Here is a 20,455-nt window from a genome sequence, read left to right on the forward strand (position 1 = left end):
AAAAAAAAAGTAGTTTGAACACAAAGCTTCCTTTTAGAAGGTCATGCTTCAAGGTCTACTTCAAGCACGGATCCTCCCACAGCCCACAAGAGGTGAATAAACACCCACCATCAAGGCATTTTTCCAGAAATATCTCTGACTTAGAAGCCAAGTTTCCTTCCTTTAGGAAATGAAGGGATAAACCTGTAAGGATGATTACACACAGAGATGACAATCTGGACAGGATTGATTTAGTGTTTCACATAAGCCACTACACTTCTGCACTGCTCTGTCAAAAACAATCTATATCCACAGTTGAAAGTGTGTATTAAAGGTAGAGCAGATGTAACTATTAAGCCTTTCTTATTAATAGCACTAATCCAACACACAATGATTTTAGTTTCTGATCCAGATTTAATTTAAAGGCATTTAAATGCACGCTTAATGTTTTTTGTTGTTTTTGTTTTTTGATTTTTTTTATTTATGCTAACCAAAATGATTCAAAATTCTGTGTGGGTCTACTTTAGAAGCCAGTGCTCAAAAAGCATTGCTACTATAGGGCTTTGGTTCTTACAGGCAATAAAAGAAACAAGCAAAACTTCCCCTACGTGAGTTAGCTTTACTATGAAAATACGTGCATTCTTCTATTCCAGCTTAGAACAAATTCATTTAAATGGTTAAAGGTAGGTTAAATATTCTACCTTTCCCAATCACCCTTGTTTGAGTTTTCAAATAAAAACTCTGCCATTCACTAGGTCCCACCAGACAGGACAACCTGCACAGCCACGGAGCTCTATATATCTGGATGACTACTTCGTACTTCATATCTCATTACCCAATAGCCTCCCCCAGACTGGTTAAAAGCCATCACGCAAATCCAAAATCCAATTAAATTACTCAGGGACACAAGTTCCTCCCTCTAACCTTCTTGCAGAACAGCACCGTCAGACGCTTGAAGTGGAAAGTCAGTGAAAACACACCATGTTTGAAATGCAGACAAAAATACTGCAAACACTTTTCTCATTCACAGACTGTATTTACTGCAGATTCTGATAAAAGCAGAAAGGAGTCAGAGGGATTTTTCTACCCCATGCAACGTCACATGACACAAACCAGGGAGCTGGCCTATCTTAGTGGCACAACACAAAATAATGCAGATTTAGCCTCAGACACCTCAGAAAACTGGTAATAGCTTCATTGCAGTCCTTCACTATAATCATCTATTCTTTCTTTTTCTATATTCCTTTGTCAACCTACTCCTTATATCTGTAAGTGGATCTTGTTTATTCAGTTTATTCTTTACATCCATAGGTGAAAATACTGAGCAGGTTTTGACACTCAGATGAATTCATACCCAACACAGAACTCATCACGTCCTTCCTCTAGCTGGGAAATTTGATTATTTTAGACTTAAAAGTGAAATTGGAAGAATTTTCTTACCAAATAGCATTATTGAATTCCATTATGAGCCAGTTTAGCAAAGTTTCCAAACTTCCACCCATGATTTCACAAACTAAGTCAGATTAGCCTTAGTTGGCAGCATGAAACCAGTGGAACCACACCTTTGGTTGATTTGCTAAACCAGTTGAAATAAGAGATATGTCATGATGTGAACAATCCTTTTAAGGGATGACATTAATTGATAACACCTCCTCCCCATTATCATACCAAATACTCAGCAAATACTTCGTTCTGTGCTCTTTGAGGTTAAGGTACAAAACTGATGCCCTGGTTAAAAACGTGGATTCCTTAAGAGTAAGGGTGCTCTCCACGTTGCTGCATGGCAAGCTGATCTTTGGTAATTACAGCCAGACTACACAGCTGGCTCTTCCTGTTCTAGATGTGTGCTGCAGCTTGCTCATCACTTCCGGCACAAAACTATTTAAGTAATGAGGGTTTGGTTTGAGTATTTCACTGGCTGTGTTGCAATAGCAGGTAAAACAGGTCTGGTAGTATGCGTGTGTGTGCTGAGCGTTTGGTGAGGCAAGATGCTGTATAACGCAGGTGAAATTATCAATTACACTGCTCTGAAAGTCACTGTGCACACTCTATTGGACTTCTCTGGTATCTAGATACCAGCGTAAGCAAGGGGATGTCAGCACTGTGAGAGGGCCTGGTCATCTTACCTCAACACTGAAGAGCTCAGATGTCACAAATGTGCGTTCTTGTCTGATATCCAGAACTCTAGATGAAATAAGGGATAAAATAAGTGATAAATTACAGATTACAGCGAGCTTTTGTTATTATAAAATTATTTTTGTGTTTGGACAGCAACTATCTTTGCAGCTTTCTGTGTTAGGCGTTTATTCCATGCTCCAGAGGTTATTTTACATAGGAATAGAAGTGAAGAAAAAATACTTTTTCTGAAATGTAAGACAGAAAACACGGATTAATTAGTAACCTATACTCTTGCCTCCAGAGGACATTTAGAAACATGACCAAGTTTTTAATCACCTTTGTGCTCCATTTCACTTTTATCAGTCTGATTTACCTTGCTTCCTCCCGAGCCAAAACTTCCAGTAGCTTTGAAATGTCTGCTGGGCAGTCAGAAATCACCAGGGAAAATCTGCACACTCTGCTCTCAAGGGTCAGGGCACGAGCAATGCATTGCTGTAGCAAATGTAAGTCCACATTTCCACTGCATATAGCAATGGCCACTCTGAAAGAGGAGAGAAAATAGGATTCTCCATTAGCTTTTCTCTGCAAATGAGTCATAAATCACAGATAGTGAATTCCATGTCAGCTGTGCATCTGCAGGGACCACTCTTTCATAAACATATATTGCACTTCAGAGGGGCTCAGCCCTCTGTGTCATCTGTGCACAGGGTACAGGACCTTTTGGAGCTCTACTGTCTGAAACCACTTTTGTTTCACATTGTCATTGTTGATTTATTTTTGTTAGCAGTAATTAGATGAACAATTTTAGATCTATTTCAAATTTATAAACTGCAACAGTGCTTTCACTTGCAAAGGGGGCCTCAGATTCTTAACAGTTAGATGTCATGCATGGTCTATGCTTTCTGTACGCATTAATTAAATTCATCTCGAACTTGCAAAATAATGAATACAGAAATGTTTGAAGGGCAAGTGAAGAGCCACATGTTCAGTCCCTGATAACCTGCAGAGCCAGTCCTGTGCACTTTCCCTCTTATTTCAGCTGTGCTGAATTGAACTTTGTTGTCAGACCCTGTCAGCCTTTTCTGGGAAACTGCCTCAGTGGTATTTCAACATACCATGCTGTGCAATGGAAATTTTATCTTGTCTTGAGTGCACGTACATTTAAATACACTGCAGACTATACCCTGAGCTGGGGCTCAAGCTGCTTAAGTCCTAAGTGCTGAAGCCGAGATGTAGGAAAGGAGTTGTATTTAATGCTGAGCACAAGGGTAATCCCAGTGACCGTCTGGGCAGGAGTTCCTGGGGCTGGAAGGCAGGTGTCACCCAGTGACTGCAGATGACAGCCTGGCTCGCTTACTCTCACGGCAAAGACCCACTGCAAACCATTGACTTCTAGAGGTGGGATGAGAAAAGGCAACTGGTTGACAAGCCAACTGGGGCTGTGCACAACTGCCTTTTTCACCATCATTTGAGAATATAGGAAAGTGATTTGTCTGGTGTCCAGACTGACATCTGTCTTGTTCAGCACAGTCTTATGACCCACGAGTGCTATCTTCAGCGTGAAGTAGATGTCTTGGATGAGAGCATTGGCAGCTCAAGGCAGGAATGATCACTCCTCCATTTCCCATCATGACAGCACTCAGCCTCACAGCTCCCTAGGAAGCCCTCTTTGCAATAACTGCTGTACCTTTTACCCTTCAACTCAGGCAGCTTCCCAGCAACCAGTGCTGCAAGTCCAATGGCCCCTTCTGCATCAACTGTGGCTCGCTCGTACTCCAGCAATCTCAGCATTGAAATGAGGACGTCCTCCTCGCTGAGGGCCAAAAAGTGGTGTTAAAATGAAACAAAACAAAACAGATAAAACAAATAGCAACCAATAAATGAAGGCAGTACATTTATGTATCAAGGGGTTCCTTTAGCCCTGCTGAGAATATAATCATTTCGCTTCTGTGGTGTTTTAGCAAGCTGTGTTGCTGGGAATGAATGGAGAGTCTTATTATTAACTATGATTATTTTTATTATTATTATTAACAATAAATAAATAAATAAATAAATATTGTTTATACAATTAATATAAACACAAAATAAATATAGAAATAATAATTATTAAAGGACAGGATATATATATATATATATTTTTTTTTTTTACTAGACCCATTATGCTAACTATATCCCAGCAGGTAAATGCAGTCTTCAAACTTGGCATCTCAGCAAAGATTGGGAAGACTTCTGCCAAAGGCTGCTTTCAGTTGGTGTAAAATGCAACAAGAACACAGAGGGTTTGCACACAGAGGGTGGTGATGCACTGGAACAGGTTGCCCAAGGAGGCTGTGGATGCCCCATCCCTGCAGGCATTCAAGGCCAGGCTGGATGTGGCTCTGGGCAGCCTGGTCTGCTGGTTGGTGACCCTGCATATAGCAGGGGGTTGGAACCTGATGGTCATTGTGGTCCTTTTCAACCCAAGCCATTCTCTGATTCTATGAAGAACAAGTTCTACACCCAGAGCACAAGAGATTATTAGCAACAAGCTAAGAGTTTTGGCCAAAGGGGTCAGATCCATAAAATCAGGCTCACTATTTCTAGTGTCAGCAACAGCATATTTGTCATATGCAGCAATGCTCCCATAATATTATTTATTTCACTCTTTTTCTTTACCTACCTCACAGCAACAACCTTATCCACAAGCTTCCCAGTCAGCTGCAAAGAGTTGCTGCCAAAGCAAAGTCCACTCACATCTGCAAATTTTAAAATACAAAAATATGAAGCTGGCTGCTCTAGAAAAGTTTAACATATTTTAGAGTCCAGACATTGTTTTATTTCCTTGATGAGCGCAGCACATTGCTATTCTACCATCTCAGGTTGCTTGATATTTATATTTGACAGACATCCCCCAGGAAGATTTTGCCACTTGGGACCTTGTTATGAAAACCTCCTCAGTGCACAGTGAGTCCTCAATCAGAGAAGAACCACTCAGAGCAGCACTGGGTTTGCAGCCACATTAGGACAGCCAGCAAAGGAGCACAAGGACAGGCAGGACTTCCCGAGTTATGTGATTTGTTTATAAAACCCCCATTTAACCTACAGCTTCGGGGGATTTGAACATCAGGTAAACAGGATATGCTTAATTTGCTTAAGACCTGAGTGTTTCTTATGCAAATTATATGGAAGCAACTGAATTGTTTATAAACACTGTTATTCTGAAAGCAGCTTTGCTAGTCTAAATATTTAAGCACCAGATCTTTCTGGCTTTTTTATAAATTAGTCTTTTACACAAGAGCTTCCCTATTGTCTTCACTGGCTCAGACATTGTGTGTGAGCACAGCGGTCAGATAAATACCCTCATATTTGTGAAGTGTTCCCCAAACATTTCGGGTACTGCAAAAAAGAAAGAGTACTGCACCTCAGAGAGGTACATCAGAAACTGCTTTTACAGCATGAACTGAATTCTGACTCTTCAGAAAAGGTTTTATTTAATTATATTTAAACTGATTCCGTTGGAATAGACCACGATGAGGTCGGTGAAATCAATTATAGCCTTTATTTCACATCCAAAAGAAGAACGCGTTTTCTCACCTCCATAAAAGTGATGGTTGTTGCAAGCCTGGTCTTCAGCTGGGTGGCCAGCCTTCAGGGACTGCTGCAATACAGGAAAGCTTTCAGATTCGACCCCCTGGGGAAGGCAAACAAGAGCATTTTTTAGTGTTCAAGTTATGACAGAAGTCAGCTCAAAAAAATCTACACCACATTTCTTCTTAGAATCAGCACTAATGCAATTTGAAATTCACTCATATTCTAAATGTACATTCACTTTTCTATGTAGTTTAAATTTAAGAAGGGATGGGGAACATTTTTAGAACAAATTTCCATAGAAATTTCAGAGTGAATTGAAAATGAGTACAAAATGCAAAAAGCTTTTCATCTTCCTAAGCGTATCGTTTTTCAGTAAGTACAAAAGATGCTGATGATGATAATGTGAAAACCAATCTCGTTGCCATGTATGGCAACAAGATGCATGGATACTGAGAAGTAAAGGTGAGTGTGGCGTGGAATTGGTTTCGGTACTTTAAGAAATCCTTCACAGAAAATGTTGACTGAAAAATAAATATTGATTGAACATGTTATTTCACAGCTGTGAAATATCCATTTCGTGATTAGTATAAAGCTCCTCAATTTTTTTATCCTACCTTTTAATCTCATTCCTCATCACTTTTGAAACAGGAGAGCTATGTTTGAAAAGAATATATTGATAAGCCTTGTAATTAAATTAATTACTGTCACCTTCCACAAATGGAGATTCCATTAATCTTCAATACCAAATACATCCATAAATTACTAGCAGCAGAACTTCCTAGACTTAAGTCCACAGCACTATCATAATCAGGACAGCAGTGCTACATTATGGATCTTTAGAATCACAGAATGGCCTGGGTTGAAAAGGACCACCGTGGCCATCTGCTTCCAACCCCCTACTATATGCAGGGTCGCCAACCAGCAGCCCAGGCTGCCCAGAGCCACATCCAGCCTGGCCTTGAATGCCTGCAGGGATGGGGCATCCACAGCCTCCTTGGGCAACCTGTTCCAGTGCCTTACCACCCTATGAGTGAAAAATGTCCTCCTAAAAGTGAAAAACTTTCTCCTTTACATCCCTCTTGAGCACTTTGAACTGTGGTATCCTAAGGGTCCAACTTTTCCAGTAAGAGATCAATCCAAAACACAGAACTGGATTCCATGTGCTTTGAAAGAACCTTCTGAAATACTTTAAATCCAGCCAGAAGGCAGGTGGCTGCAAGGCACTCAGGCCCATCTTGCAGGAAAGGCCATGGCCACAGGGAGTACCCATCCCCAGCACAGGTAGTCCATGCCAGCAGATCACTATATTCCAGTGCCTTTGGAAATAAAAATCTGTGGCAAAAGCTATCAAAATGCAACTCTTGCTAGGTGACAGCAAACTTACAATGACAGAAATACGTGGGTTGAGGTGTTTTAGTGCAGCAGCCGAGCCCGCCAGCAAACCACAGTGGCCTCCTGCAGGGAAAATGACTGCGTCCAGCTTGGGCACCTGCTCGTACATCTCCAGCCCCATGGTGCCCAGGCCTGACAGGTACACAGCACTGTCCTCCCTGTGGGAAGGAAAGGCACAGATCAGCAGGGCTGTATGAAAAGCATACTAATAAATGCACAATGAAACCAGGAGTTGATGTAGTTGTAACATGCTTTGTGAAGAGTGATGTTCTCTACCAGGTGAATATGTTGCGTCATTGACAAACAGGGAGGAGCAAAATCAAAATGTGAGGGGAAAAAAAAAAAATTATGACAAAGGAAAACCCTACGAAAAACAGGCACAAGTGCTGTAGGTATAGCCAGGTCAGCAAGTGCTTCAAGTCACCTGAATCTCTGCATCTGGGCCTAATAGGGGTGCTAGTTATCACATAGGAGTGGGTCCTACAATTAAAGCAGTAAACAGCAATCAGTGAGAATGTGAAGCACAGTCTGGCCCTGGGTAGGCCTTCCAAATAGCATTTAGGCTGAAGAGCCCATCTCTCTGTTGTTATCAATAGCAGGGATTTACAGAGCTGGTAAAGAGATAAGTCATTTTTCTATTGTCATCATTTCCTTGGGTGATTTTATTTGCACTGTGATTGATAACCTGCTCTTTCAGTATCGTATTGAAGGAAAGGCAATGAAGAAGAGCAGATTATTTTTAAGATTGTATATTCAAACATGTATTTATGAGTGACAGCTAGAAATCTGGCCCTTTGCCATCTGAAACACGTAACGTATCAATAATCAAAATGGGCTGCCAGGCTGCAGGTTGACAATGAAATTCTGACTTGGCAGTTAGCAGGCTCTGGTCCCTTGTTCTCCAGATGAAGGGCTCCAAAGCTACCTGCTGCCCTCCTTAGAGAGGCAGACTACCCAAATCAGAAGGGAGCTAGGAGATCTGATTGGTATTTGGATAAGGAATCACATGAGAAAAAATGGGACTCCTAAGGAAGGAAGGTGCGTAATTCATTGTAGCAGCCTAATATCTCACAAATCAACCATTCTCACATCGTCCCCAAAGGCACTCTGTGATTTATTGGCAATCTTTGGATTATGTTTATAATAAGGTCCTGACTGAGCACCCATAGAAACTGGAAATCCTGTGTTACCTGAGCAGCAATTACGTAGACTTCATGACCAAATTCCATCTTGGAACATCACATTTCCTTCCTGGAATTTTACAGGAAGTTACAACTGGATGAAAAATTCCCTCTCCTAATTCAACAGCTGCATGCTCATTTTCATAACACTGCATTTTAATTGCACTCAAGAAATGGGACGTACTGACACACCCAACTACAGGACATTACGTGCACAGGTGAGACTTAAGAGAGGCATGTAATGCCTACTTCAGAAAGAAAAGAAGGAATTGCTGGTTAAGGAGATCAAAGAATCCACAGAGGCACTTTTCTCTATCCCAGCAGTATTGCAACAAGCCTGATCAATAAATACATTTCATCTCTTGGATCTCATCTGCCTACCCTAGAGGAGGATAGGGTCCTGGATGGTTGCAGTTGTTTTCAGTATTCACTTCTTACTTACATTTTTTTTCTCTCCTATATTCAGTGAGCAATAAATAAAGAAAACAAACCCGCCAGCTTGCATTGTGTGGGAATGCTTTTAGTATGTGGAAAATCATTACTGTGATATTTTAGGTATCAAAGGATAGTGTTGCTGGGGATTCTAGGCAAACTAGAATTAAAATAAAATAAAATTCCATTTCAGAAGTTCCTTTCTAAGGCTACTTGAAATAGAATAAATCAGTGTTTTGACATTATCAATGATAATGTCATTTAGAACTCATCAATGCCAGATGATTTACACATACTGTCCCTGGAGCTTCATGTGCCCAGAAAATATTGCCCTTACATAACACAAATAATTATTTGGGTAGGAGGTGAAGATTAAACATGAAATTACAATACAACAAGTATTTATTATGTGCAAATGCAATAGCTGATGCAAGCCAGCTGGGAGTGAATGCACTGATTGAAAAACATCTGTCAGGAATTTGGAAATCACAAGCTTATGGAAAGATGTGGTTTCTCAAAAAGAACATGACTGGTTTTAAAATTCAGTGGAGTCTGGGGTACCTTCCTTGCAAGTCTCAGTCTGAAGAAGGGCTGAGCCCATGGCAACAGCTGGTGCACACCAACCAGCCCTGTGGCCTCCAGCTGCTAGCAGAGGTCACTGTGCAGCTGCAGAGTACAGTTTTTAATACTGCTTCCCCAGTGAACCAGTTAGGAAAGAATTAAGGACTCTTTACATCTTGTTCATTCTGGAATCGTCTTTCCGAGCAATATCACTCATGATCACTGTGTTTGTGGCAGTAGGGCTAACAGCCCAAGGGAGCAGGCTCTCGCTGCAGCAGGAGCTGTATGAACTCACAGTGGTGGATAAAGCCTTGCAGCCTACACAGAGGCAGCAATGGCCTGGGTGTGAGACTGCAGCTCAGTGCATCAGAGGGAGCTGTATTGTGATAGTGATCCACCCCTCTGCCCTTTCAGTGATCTCACTTCAAAAAAGCTTAGAAGAAAGAAAACTGAAGGCAAAGGCAGAAGAGATTGCAAAGAGAAAAGGAAGAAAAGGGACACTGAACCAGTTCTAAATAATTCTACCTCTTGTTCTAATTGCATTTTTATTAGACCTGGCTTATTCCATGACCTCAAATAGCTCACAAACTCCTTTTTATAATTAACTACTTCAACTTATAGTCATCCTTAGCTACTTTAAATACATATGTGAAGTAGCCTCCTAACGAGCTTCTTTCAAGGAAAAAACAAATTTGTCAAGTCACACAAGATATTCTGCAGCATTAATCTCTTGCTCTACCCTACACTTCCAAACCTTTTGTGTTTAAGGTTAACTTTAACCCACCTTACTCCTGAGAGAGACACCAAAAACAGATGCGAGCCTCAGTGCATACTGACATGTTTCATAAAGATTTAACATACACCTGTAATTTTGTATAAATATAAATATAAACACGCACACACACACACACATGCACATACACACAGACTAGATTTATCTATATATTCATCCCATGAAGTTCCTGATCAGGAAGTTTCCTTAACCTTGGGAAAATGGAAGGCACCTCATTTTGGTTTCCATTCCAAAGTGTTACAGAAAGATTTACTGTTTGCACCTTAGAAAATAAAATTGTCTCTACCTCAATTATAGGAGCCTCCCCTAGGGCTGATGATATACGAGCAAATGTTAAGTTACTGACAACTAATCAAACCACTTGTTTTTATCTAATGTGCTATGGTCTTTCTAAACAATCTGACTTCCAACTTACTCTTCCAGGTAAAGATAACCATTTTCCTGTGCCAGCCTTCTTGCATGCATCTGGGAGTCCTTAGCTGTAGTGCCATAGGATATAACCATGGCACCGTACTCACGGCACATTTTCACTCTGGCAGGGGAAGTGCTGGTTGACATGATGACGAACACTGGGATACGAAGCTCTGAGGCATGGTAAGCAACAGCCATGGAAAAGTTCCCATCTGAAGCCACAATCACTCCCTTCCTTTGCTGATCCTAAAAACAAAGAAAGGTTTAATGCACATTATGCAGTGTCACAAACTTGTCTCATATAATTCTTGATCAGCCTAGTGGTCTGACGTTTTTCTATTAGGAAGCTCTCTTTTCCTCTGCTGTCTAATAATCCTATGGTATTATGAAACAGTACACACATCTGAGGTGATTTTAAGACACAGAACTGAAACAGCATAAGATCAGTCCCTGTTCCTGGGTTGAGATCCTTCACATCATCCATTGTCACTTGATTTCATCATCACTTCAAATTTGGTGGTTTCAGTGTATCAGAACACGAACACATATAAGCAATCCCATCCAAACATCACAGGAAAACAGAAGGTTACACTTTGCCAATTATTCTTTAAAACATTTTAAGCACTTCACCAGTGGATTGGCCATGCATAAGTAAGACATGTTACACTGAGGTATTTTTCACTCATAGGGTAGTGAGGCACTGGAACAGATTGCCCAAGGAGGTTGTGGATGCCCCATCCCTGCAGGCATTCAAGGCCAGGCTGGATGTGGCTCTGGGCAGCCTGGGCTACTGGTTGGCGACCTGCACATAGCAGGGGGTTGGAACCAGATGGTCATTGTGGTCCTTTTCAACCCAGGCCATTCTGTGATTCTGTGATTTGCAGACCTATCTACGTTGTTTAACACAGTGGTTCAAAAGTCAAGAAGCACCACAGGTAAAGTCTAATTGTGTTTGATTGCTGTGAAACAGAACAAATCTATTTATTTTTATACTTGACACTTTGTTATACCTGAGGCAGTGATGTCAGAAGATAAAGCACACCTCGCTCCTTCACAGATCCCGTGTACTGGAGGAACTCTTTCTTTAGGTAGATGTCAACTCCGTACAGCTTGGATAGCCTGGAGTACTGGACAACAGAAACATGATTATTGTGGTGATGGACCTAAAATTAAGAAAAACCTTGCATGCCCCGTTCAGGCAGGCATATGAATGCTGAGCAGGATCTCCAAAAAGTACATTTACAAAATCCTGTGCTAGGAGCTCCCGCTTGCTGCTCCCTGTGAAAATCAGGCTGCTGAACTGAAGGAAATCGCTTTGGAAACTAAGAGGATTGCAGTTCCTAACCTAAACACCCTAAATTAAAGAGACTGCTTAAACAAAACAGGAGAGCACTGGACATGAAATGCTGCTTTACTGGACCTTCGCATACCTCACCAGTTCTACTTGTTCTGTTTTTAGAGCATCGTGGATTCTACAGTAAGGAGAAAGGATTTGAGAAGATGAATCCTGTGACTTAGTGCAATTGCTGCCTCCTACATTTAAAATTCACATTAGTCATAGAAGTGGTATACTTCAGATATGTCTTTTTTTTAAGTGTTGATAGTCAACATTTTAACTCTTCAAGTTATCTTTTTCTGCTTTTTTTATGTGGCATAAATACAACAACTCCATTCTAGCAATGGAGGTGTCCATCTATACTCACTGGTAGCGACCCAGTCTGTAACCTTTTAAGACTCCTTGTCCCACCCTCTAACTTTTCCCTTTTGTAACCTTGCCCTTATCTAGGGATACCAAGTCTGAGGATACCAAGTCAGCACAGTACAGCCTCTGCTTGGCATCCATAAAGCCAACACAAAAGTTCCTACGTCAGGCCCCAAATCCATGTCCAATTCAATTCTCAGTCCTTGCTTCCCTTTACTTAGTACCTCTGTAACATCTATCGTGATCACGCATCATGCTATGTCTCAGCTTCAGGCAGACTGCTGACTGAGGGAGGATGCTTCGCTCATGGTACTGCTTGGAGTTTAGGAACCAGGATGCAGTGTTTGTCTGTTCAGTTAATCGAGTGAGTTTTAGTCAAACTTGCTTCTTTATGCAGATGAGAGCTCTGAAAGCGGCTCTTACCTCCCACTCGGGAGTTCTATTTAAGCAATTTAAGTTAAGGGGCAGAGCTGCCTGAGAGCAACTGTGAATAGGCCCAAGAGAACTTCACTGCCTGTGAGTAGGAGAACTGTCAATGTATGAGGAGCTCCACATCACACAGATGCCTCTGCAGGGACAGAAGATGGGCTCCATGGTTCACACTCCTTTTCTCACACTGTGTGTAGAGCAGGAGCCATGCTTAGGGAGCAATTAGGCGGCCTGGGAGTTAGAACTGAGGTACAGATCCCAGTACTTGTGAGCTATTGGTTGGACCCATCCAAGCAGGGGGTGCAAATGAGTCCTGCAGTGAGCACGTGGCCAAAACTACCCTTATTCTGGGAACAGAGCCAAACAAAAAACAACAAAAAAAAACCTACTGTTGCCTCTGGATCAGGCAACATCAGTGCTGTGCACTGCAGACCCAACTGACCTACACCCACAAACTGCCAGACCCAGATAGGGGCTCACACATCACGCTCCCTTTTCCATGCAGGACAGAAAGACAACTGACAGCTGGTGAGGCCAGTGGTGTGCCCAGGAAGACATCCCTGCAGAGTGACTTGGGGATGCTCTCTCAGCTGCCACTTAGCAAAGACTCTCCTTTCCCACAGCAGGAAAAAAAGGAGATCAGCCAAACAGTGCCTACAGCCGCCTTCCTGAAGAGCTCCCAGCAGCAGAAAGACGTCTTGAATCCAATAGCTGAAGTCACTGCCCTCTCTTACGCTTGAACAAATGCTTCTGCATCTACAATGAGAGCATTCCCATGTGTGTGTTTTTCAATGCCCTTGTTTTGTTGAAGAGGCACATGGCAGAACCACCTGGTCACAGAACAAAGCCAGCCCTCCCAGGCTTGCCAGGCCAGGAAGCAATATCTGATCCTTCACCCTTCCCAGATGCGAGCTGGTTCCAAAATAGACCCTCTCACACGACTCCTTACCCTGACACTAACATGGGGACTCCCTGTAGCAAGAGTTTCTCACCAGGAGCATAATACCACGTTGCATTAAGTCTGTGCCTAATGTGGTTTATCCTTTGTTTACAGGTTACTGCAATCTTCAAGGATTACCCTTTGCAGTTAGCACTAACAGGTAAGTAGAAGATGGTTACTGACAGTTCACAATAACTAATATGAACTCAAGTCATCTCACACAAATCTATCTGCTACAGCGAACGCTCTTCATTCGTTTCTGACCAACTTCTATTAAAAAAATAGAAGCGCTATTAAGAGAATTTAAAGCCATAAGAATCCCCTACCATGCAAGGGGTTTTCTGAACACCGGACTGGATTTTGAAAGCTGCTGCACTAATGTCTTCAAATCGTATCAGTTTGTTGTGGCTGGACAGGCTGGTCCTGCTGCTTGACTGAGGGACGAGGGAAAGGGCATCCCCAAGTAACTCCTCATTACGGCTGACTATCTTCATTTCCCACGTCTTCACATCCCCGTTGAGGTAATCCTCCTCAACGAAATCTTTCAGTCTTTCGGGGTTGATTGGGGGTGGCCTCTGCCCAATGTGTCCATTTCTTATTGGCCCAGCCTTACAAAGGCGAAGATCACGAAGTGCTGGAGCATCTTGTTTCTTTATTTTACTGTCATCCCTGGAAACAAATAGGAAAGCTTAGATGATTAAAGGCTTGAATTTAGCATTTAAATTACTCTTAAATCAATTGCACATCTCAGTTGCTCTTTGCAAGCTTAAGATGAAATTATTAACATCCTCTTAACTATCTTGTAGATGGATTGAAAGCTACTGTGACCAGTCAGTTTTCACTAAAGGCACAGGTGACTTGACATGCAGACAAATTGTGTCATAGCCAATTAAATAGGAAAAATATCATGCACGCTGTCTAGGCAGGCAGAAAATACTTGGTCTTTGGGAAAGAGCTAATAGCATACCTGGCCTGTGGATATAACTGTGCAGATAGTGTAAGTTTCTCTACCTAAAGTAGAAGGAGAAGAATCTCTTGGAAGAGATTATTTTCTAAAAAATAAGCATGGTAAGTTATGTCAGAGTTATACCATAGGCCATAGACAAAAAACATTTACCAGTTTTGCAAAGTAATTTCAATTTAAGCTATGCAGTCATTCATCAGCAGAGTGGGTCAAATGCTATCCTAATTCTAGAGCAGCAATGTGCATTGTGATAAGTTCATAAAAGAACTTTAAACATATTTAGAAACAGCTGCTTTTTGAGCAATTGCCCCACATTTAATGGTACATTTTCTGTGTGGTCCCATAAGCTATGTCTGAAGCTCTGCTTCCTATTACACCTCCAGTTGTCCCATTGAAGAATACACATAACAATATGAGCAGCTTAAAGGGGTTCTTTTTATTGAGAACTATTGTTGATAAGTGGATGGTTGGACTGGATGATCTTGTAGGTCTTTTCCAACCTTGGCGTTTCCGTGATTCTGGTTCTGTAGTATTTGACTCAAGTACTATACTAGTGGCATCAGTCATTCTTAAATCTTCTCTTTCCAAAATGTCTCAATGCTTATTTTCTAAAACATACAAATAGATAACTTATACAACTGTAATTTATGTTGACATTTACAACCTTGTCCCAAGAGATATCTTAAAGCTGATATATCCAAAGAGCAGACATTCTGTTTTCAAATTAAATAGTATATCAAGTAGATCTATTCTACACTTTGCTGCTCATTTCTTCTTGTTTGGGGTTTAAAGAGTTGGAACATTTAGTAAGAATGTTTGAGTTGCAGTGTTAGGCCTCGTGCACGTTAGTGAGCTTAATGCAGACACGAGAATCAGATCAAACTGGCTCATTGTGAACTTGTCATGGCACAGCCCCCAGATCTGGAAACCAAATGGAACTATTGCATAAATAACAATTGTTGTGATGTAAGGGACCGCACCTCTGCTAGGAGCTCATCTCTGCCATCCGCAACACCCCCAAAGAAGTAAAACCCTTTTCTACACAGCAGATTGCCACTCCAAAAAGAAGAGAACATATTTATCTTATCTACAATTCTCTAATCATGTTATCTAAAGTGTTTAGCAACCATTAGCAATGAATGGTATGATACTGGGTTGAAGCATAGAGTGAAATACAAATAAAATATAACTTGAGCAAAAAATTATGATTTTTTTCTAGGTGATTTTTTTTACTGACTGGAATTTGAAATAGAAATTCTCACTCTCACTTTCTCCCAGTGCCTGCTGCAATGAACTACAAAAAGTCTATTAAAAAGCCAAAAGTCCATTGATAAACCAGGGTTCTGCTAGAAAGTACACATTACAGGGTAACATCCCCCCATTCTAGCGCCATCAAATGTTTTCCTATCAGTCAGTATTAAAAAAAACAAACACTAATTTCTGGCCCTACTCTGAGATTTCCCTATTTTTATTTGGCAGAATAAAGGAGGATTTTGCAGCAGAGCCAAGGCCGCTAATGAAGACAATATCTTATAACCATTAAAAAAAGTCAAATGTTAAAAATGTATAATCTTTTCAAACTTGAGATAGTTTAAAGCACATCTGAAACATTAACATCTCAGTACATCATATGGAAACAATCATCTGTTTGCCTCTGAAAGGTCAGCAGCCTCGTTAACAAAGGAACTTCATCATCCTATTTTATACACTGTTTTCTTTGATTAATATTTTTTTCTCCTTCTATGTCTATATTTTTCAGTTACATTGGTGAATGACATTTCCCCCATTGAGCCCATCTGGGTGAACACATGTGCTTTCAAACCTACAAGGGAAGCAGCTGTTTTAGTTACGACAATTGATCACAAACAAGCAACTAATAGCCCTGTTGGGTTAGATATATCTATCTCCTCCAACACAGCCCACGAGCTTTGCACAAGCCAACTCAGTATTCATTTCCTTCACAAGAGCAGCCAGCGCCAGCAGTGAGACATGCAAACACCAACCCATGCCTTCCCATGCACAGCCAGAACACAGCTCCTTGTCCAGTGGTCATGCCCAACAGATGAAAGCAGAGCAAATGTAAATACAAACCCTGGCGCTAGAAAACATTGCTCCTTTCAAATGAATTGCTTTTCCTTTTTTGGAGTTTGTTTAGGAAAGTTTTCACGAGAAAGTCTGTTTATCTCCAGCATAAAGCAAATTTCAGCTGGAAAGTTTTGTGACATGGTTATAGAACATGCCATTTTACCTTTAAAGTGATTAGTAAAAGTAAACACGGAAAAAAAGCCAACAATTTATAAACCTACTTTTTCAGGAACAGCTGCTCAGCATAACTGCAAAAAATAAAAGAGAAGATCCATATGCAGACATTCCACAAATCATTAAGGGACTGGAAGAATTATCACATTTATCAGCAGACAGCTTTAAATAGCTTAGTCTCAAAGCCAATACAAAGACAGCCTGTGCTGAAATGTTCTCCTACAATGATAAAACACAACGACCCAGAATGGAGCTCTGTTTCTAGGCTGCTGTCTTGAATACGCTGATATTATCTCATCAAGTCACACAGCACTAGGAAAAACAAGCTTGGAAAAACAGTAATATTCATAAAACAATGAATTATTAAAAGCAATAAAAATAATGTTTGGAAGATATATGGAGGTTGGTCTAACCGTGACAGTTACACACATTGTTCAAGAAGCTGTCTGTGGCCCAGGAAGACCGTAAACACTTGTCTGGCAGACTCCACAAGAGAAAATGAGAGAAAGTGCCATTTTTGAGCATCTTATTCTTGTCTCCAGACTATCATTATGGTCAGCATTACAGAGAATATACAGCCAGATGGCCCCTTGCTTGGACCCAGTGGTCAGCATTTTGATATCTGACACACCTACAGCAGCGTTGGCATGTTTAGCAACATGTGTCACGACAGTGCATTTTTAGGCAGAAAAGAACATCCTCACTGAAAACTCAGTGATTTCCACAGCAGTTTTTGCCACCTGCATTCACGATACAGACTCACCGTGAGGAGGTGCTGACAGCACAACAGAAGCTCCATGTTGTATTTTAGCATCCTTAAAGCTCTATGCCATGAGAAGAATTTCCAGCTCCAGTACGTCAGTCTGACTGATCAGCAGCACAGTGCAAAGTGGCTGGTGCTAAGCCTGAGTGCCACATCAAACCATCCCACTGAATCGGGATAGGTCTGCAACCCAACATAGCAGCACATGCAGACAGACATGCATGTATGTATGTGTAACTATACATGGATTTCTTTTTTATTTCATTCTTTTTAATGCTATTTTGGGGAACAGGTTTCCCCTGTGTTCATATCTATACATTACCATCATCTTCACACTCCACACTCCCCCACCTCTTTCTCCTCTGCCTCAGACTTCCACACCCCTCTGAAACACTCCTGATTTATTGCCATCCCTTTCTTCAGTTCCTCTTAAACCTTCCTGTTCCATCTCAACTCATTTTGGCAATATAATCCCTGTGAGCTCTCCTGCTTTTACAAAATCTGACACTCCCAGTACATTTGTTTGCTTGTCTGTGAGTTTTTTGTTTTTCCCCAAACACAACCAAATGCTGCAATAGCAGCTGTTCTTAAGTCACAGAAACATAGAAACATAGAACAGCCTGGGTTGAAAAGGACCTCAAAGATGAGCTAGTTTCAACCCCCCTGCAGGAGCCTACTCAAGTTGGTCTTGATGAAAGAGAAAAGATGGAAGAATAAAAAATTGCTTCAGATAGCCAGATGTCATACAAAGGTTACCAAATCACGCAGAACTCACTAATATCCTTCCCTAAACAGAAATACAAAATCAGTGAAAAGGAGCTCACCTTTCATGACAGAAAGTGGGGCATAGACAGACAGACTCAGACATAAGACTCCCGCAGGAAATTCATAGTAGGGCTACTTATTAGAGTGTCTTAAAGATGAGGAGATCATGGCTTAGCTCCTAGCCTGCATGACACAAATGCTAGAGGATGTATGCACATGTGGCCATCCACCACAGACAGGTACAAAACAACCAAGCCTTGAAACTGAGCCCACAGCAGGCACTGATAACTCCACTTGCCCTGTGCAGCAGTTTGACAAAATTATGTGGTTTTATAATGAGTCCAAAGAAAGCTGACACTCATGCTAGGAATAACCAGGCCTCGTTATTACTGTTGAAAAAATGTACCTTCAGTTTCTGCAATTCAAAGAAACTGCAGCTGGAGCCCAGCAATGGCTGCATTCATTGATGAATTCATCCCCATTCTTCTGTATTCATTACTATAATGTCTTTGCTTGTTACTGGCACTAGCAAGTAAGTACCAGCTGCAAAAAAGATAACGTGAGAAAAAGTAACCTGAAAGCTAGAGGAACTCAGAAGGTCACCCTTCCTGGTTACCTCCGCTCCAACACCTCTCAAGTGTCCCTCGTACAGACCCTTCTGAGCGCCTTGCACAGAACTCTCAAATTGTGAAGGTCAGATAGTCAGCATGGAACCCTGCACGCAGCTTTACAGTTAAAACTCTTGCAGAAGTTGACTCTTCCTCTTGAAGCTAAATCTACTCTGAATTCAGATGTTCTCTTGTGATTAACGCATTTTATAATTCACCCGTACTACAGAATGGATGACATAAACGTAATGAGAGAAAAATAACAGTTCTGCGATTAAGTGACTGGTTGAAGATTCTCAGTTCACTGCAGATGTGCTGTGTGACTTTGGGCAAGCCATTCTTCTTGTGTGAGAGTGGGAACTTCTCATCTCTTTTGGTGTCTTTTCTCTCAAACTGTCTGTTCTATAGGGGCTTACGTTCATTGGAAAAATATGCTTTTAACATTACTAACTTACGCAACAATTTGTAGAAAGTGGGACATTATCACAGAAATCACAGAATGGCCAGGGTTGGAAGGGACCTCAAGGATCATGAATCTCCAACCCCCCCGCCACATGCAGGGCACCCAACCTCCCCATTTAATACCAGCCCAGGCTGCCCAGGGCCCCATCCAACCTGGCCTTTTGAACATCTCCAGGGATGGACGGGGCATCCACAGCCTCTCTGGGCAGCTGTTCCATTGCCCCTTTTTATCCAAAATCTGGGAACATCACATCTTGCTAGCAGTGTCTAGATAATAAAGCAGGGGGGAGAAAACTAGGGAAAAGGTTAAGAATGAGTTTGTGCCAACACGGCTGTGTCACAGAGGTGCAGCCCCATGGTCAGTGCCATGTAGTGGCTCTGGACACTTCCTAAATTCCCCCCTTGTCTGAACACAGCAATACAACAGATTGTAAGCACCGGAACAAAGGTAGGCACATAATGTCTATCACAGCAGAATGCTATATGAGCTGTTCCCAAGGTAAATTTTGGGCAATCAATAGGCCTGCCTAAGATTTTCCTAATACATGCTCACAGAGAAGTGATAGATCTGAGCATCAGCTTCAAGTACTCACAGCTCCACTGCTTCCAGTGGATGACTCCAGGAGCACCTCACAGCCACAGTACCCCGGGAGACATTGGAAAATTACCAACCATCTTTTTTTTTTCTTTTAAGGAAGAAAAATAGAAATCATTACCTATACAGCACAGCAACTAAATAAACAACGAGGCGAAGCAAAACTCCAACTATGACAGAGTAAGGAGGCAGGAGGGGTCCAGGGGAGGTCATGTCCACAAGTCTGGCCCTGGGTGACCCGAAGGGCTGACCAAGGCCCCCGCAGGAAAAAAGGAGCTCTAGTTCTAAGTCAGACAGCAATACTCTCCAACCTTTGCCAGAAAGGATCGTAGTCTTCATCTTCCCTGTAGCGGTCCCTGGGAGTTCTGTTTTTTAACACCCTGGAGTAGATCAACTGTGCTGCAAAATTCATGGTAATTCCGGGTGCAAAGCACAGCAGGAGGGACACACTTGCCTGCGGGCACTGCCAGCCCTGCACTGCCTGGGTGGGAAGAGTGGGCGACTTGTTGGGAGCAGCAATCCGGTGGGAAT

The 20,455-nt window shown here is 41.7% G+C and overlaps 1 protein-coding gene across 4 annotated transcripts in view; it reads right to left on the reverse strand.

Moving 5' to 3' along the window:
- The window catches only part of LOC100538632 (putative threonine dehydratase), a 29,560-nt gene extending 9,105 nt beyond the window's left edge, over positions 1 to 20,455 (reverse strand). The window contains exons 1-11 of one of the 4 annotated variants that reach the window (XM_010714129.3): positions 20,046 to 20,455; positions 16,779 to 16,805; positions 13,835 to 14,177; positions 11,448 to 11,564; positions 10,442 to 10,683; positions 7,052 to 7,217; positions 5,671 to 5,767; positions 4,757 to 4,832; positions 3,785 to 3,910; positions 2,471 to 2,638; positions 2,106 to 2,163 (exon numbers count right to left, since the gene is read on the reverse strand). In XM_010714129.3, the coding sequence (XP_010712431.1) occupies positions 2,106 to 2,163; positions 2,471 to 2,638; positions 3,785 to 3,910; positions 4,757 to 4,832; positions 5,671 to 5,767; positions 7,052 to 7,217; positions 10,442 to 10,683; positions 11,448 to 11,564; positions 13,835 to 14,177; positions 16,779 to 16,805; positions 20,046 to 20,263 (1,638 nt within the window). In that variant the 5' untranslated portion in view covers positions 20,264 to 20,455. The remainder of the gene's footprint in view (positions 1 to 2,105; positions 2,164 to 2,470; positions 2,639 to 3,784; positions 3,911 to 4,756; positions 4,833 to 5,670; positions 5,768 to 7,051; positions 7,218 to 10,441; positions 10,684 to 11,447; positions 11,565 to 13,834; positions 14,178 to 16,778; positions 16,806 to 20,045) is intronic. The other 3 variants (XM_010714131.3, XM_010714130.3, XM_003207790.4) reach the window with 3 other exon arrangements.

This window comes from Meleagris gallopavo, chromosome 8 (genome assembly GCF_000146605.3).
Source record: "Meleagris gallopavo isolate NT-WF06-2002-E0010 breed Aviagen turkey brand Nicholas breeding stock chromosome 8, Turkey_5.1, whole genome shotgun sequence".
Taxonomy (NCBI): domain Eukaryota; kingdom Metazoa; phylum Chordata; class Aves; order Galliformes; family Phasianidae; genus Meleagris; species Meleagris gallopavo.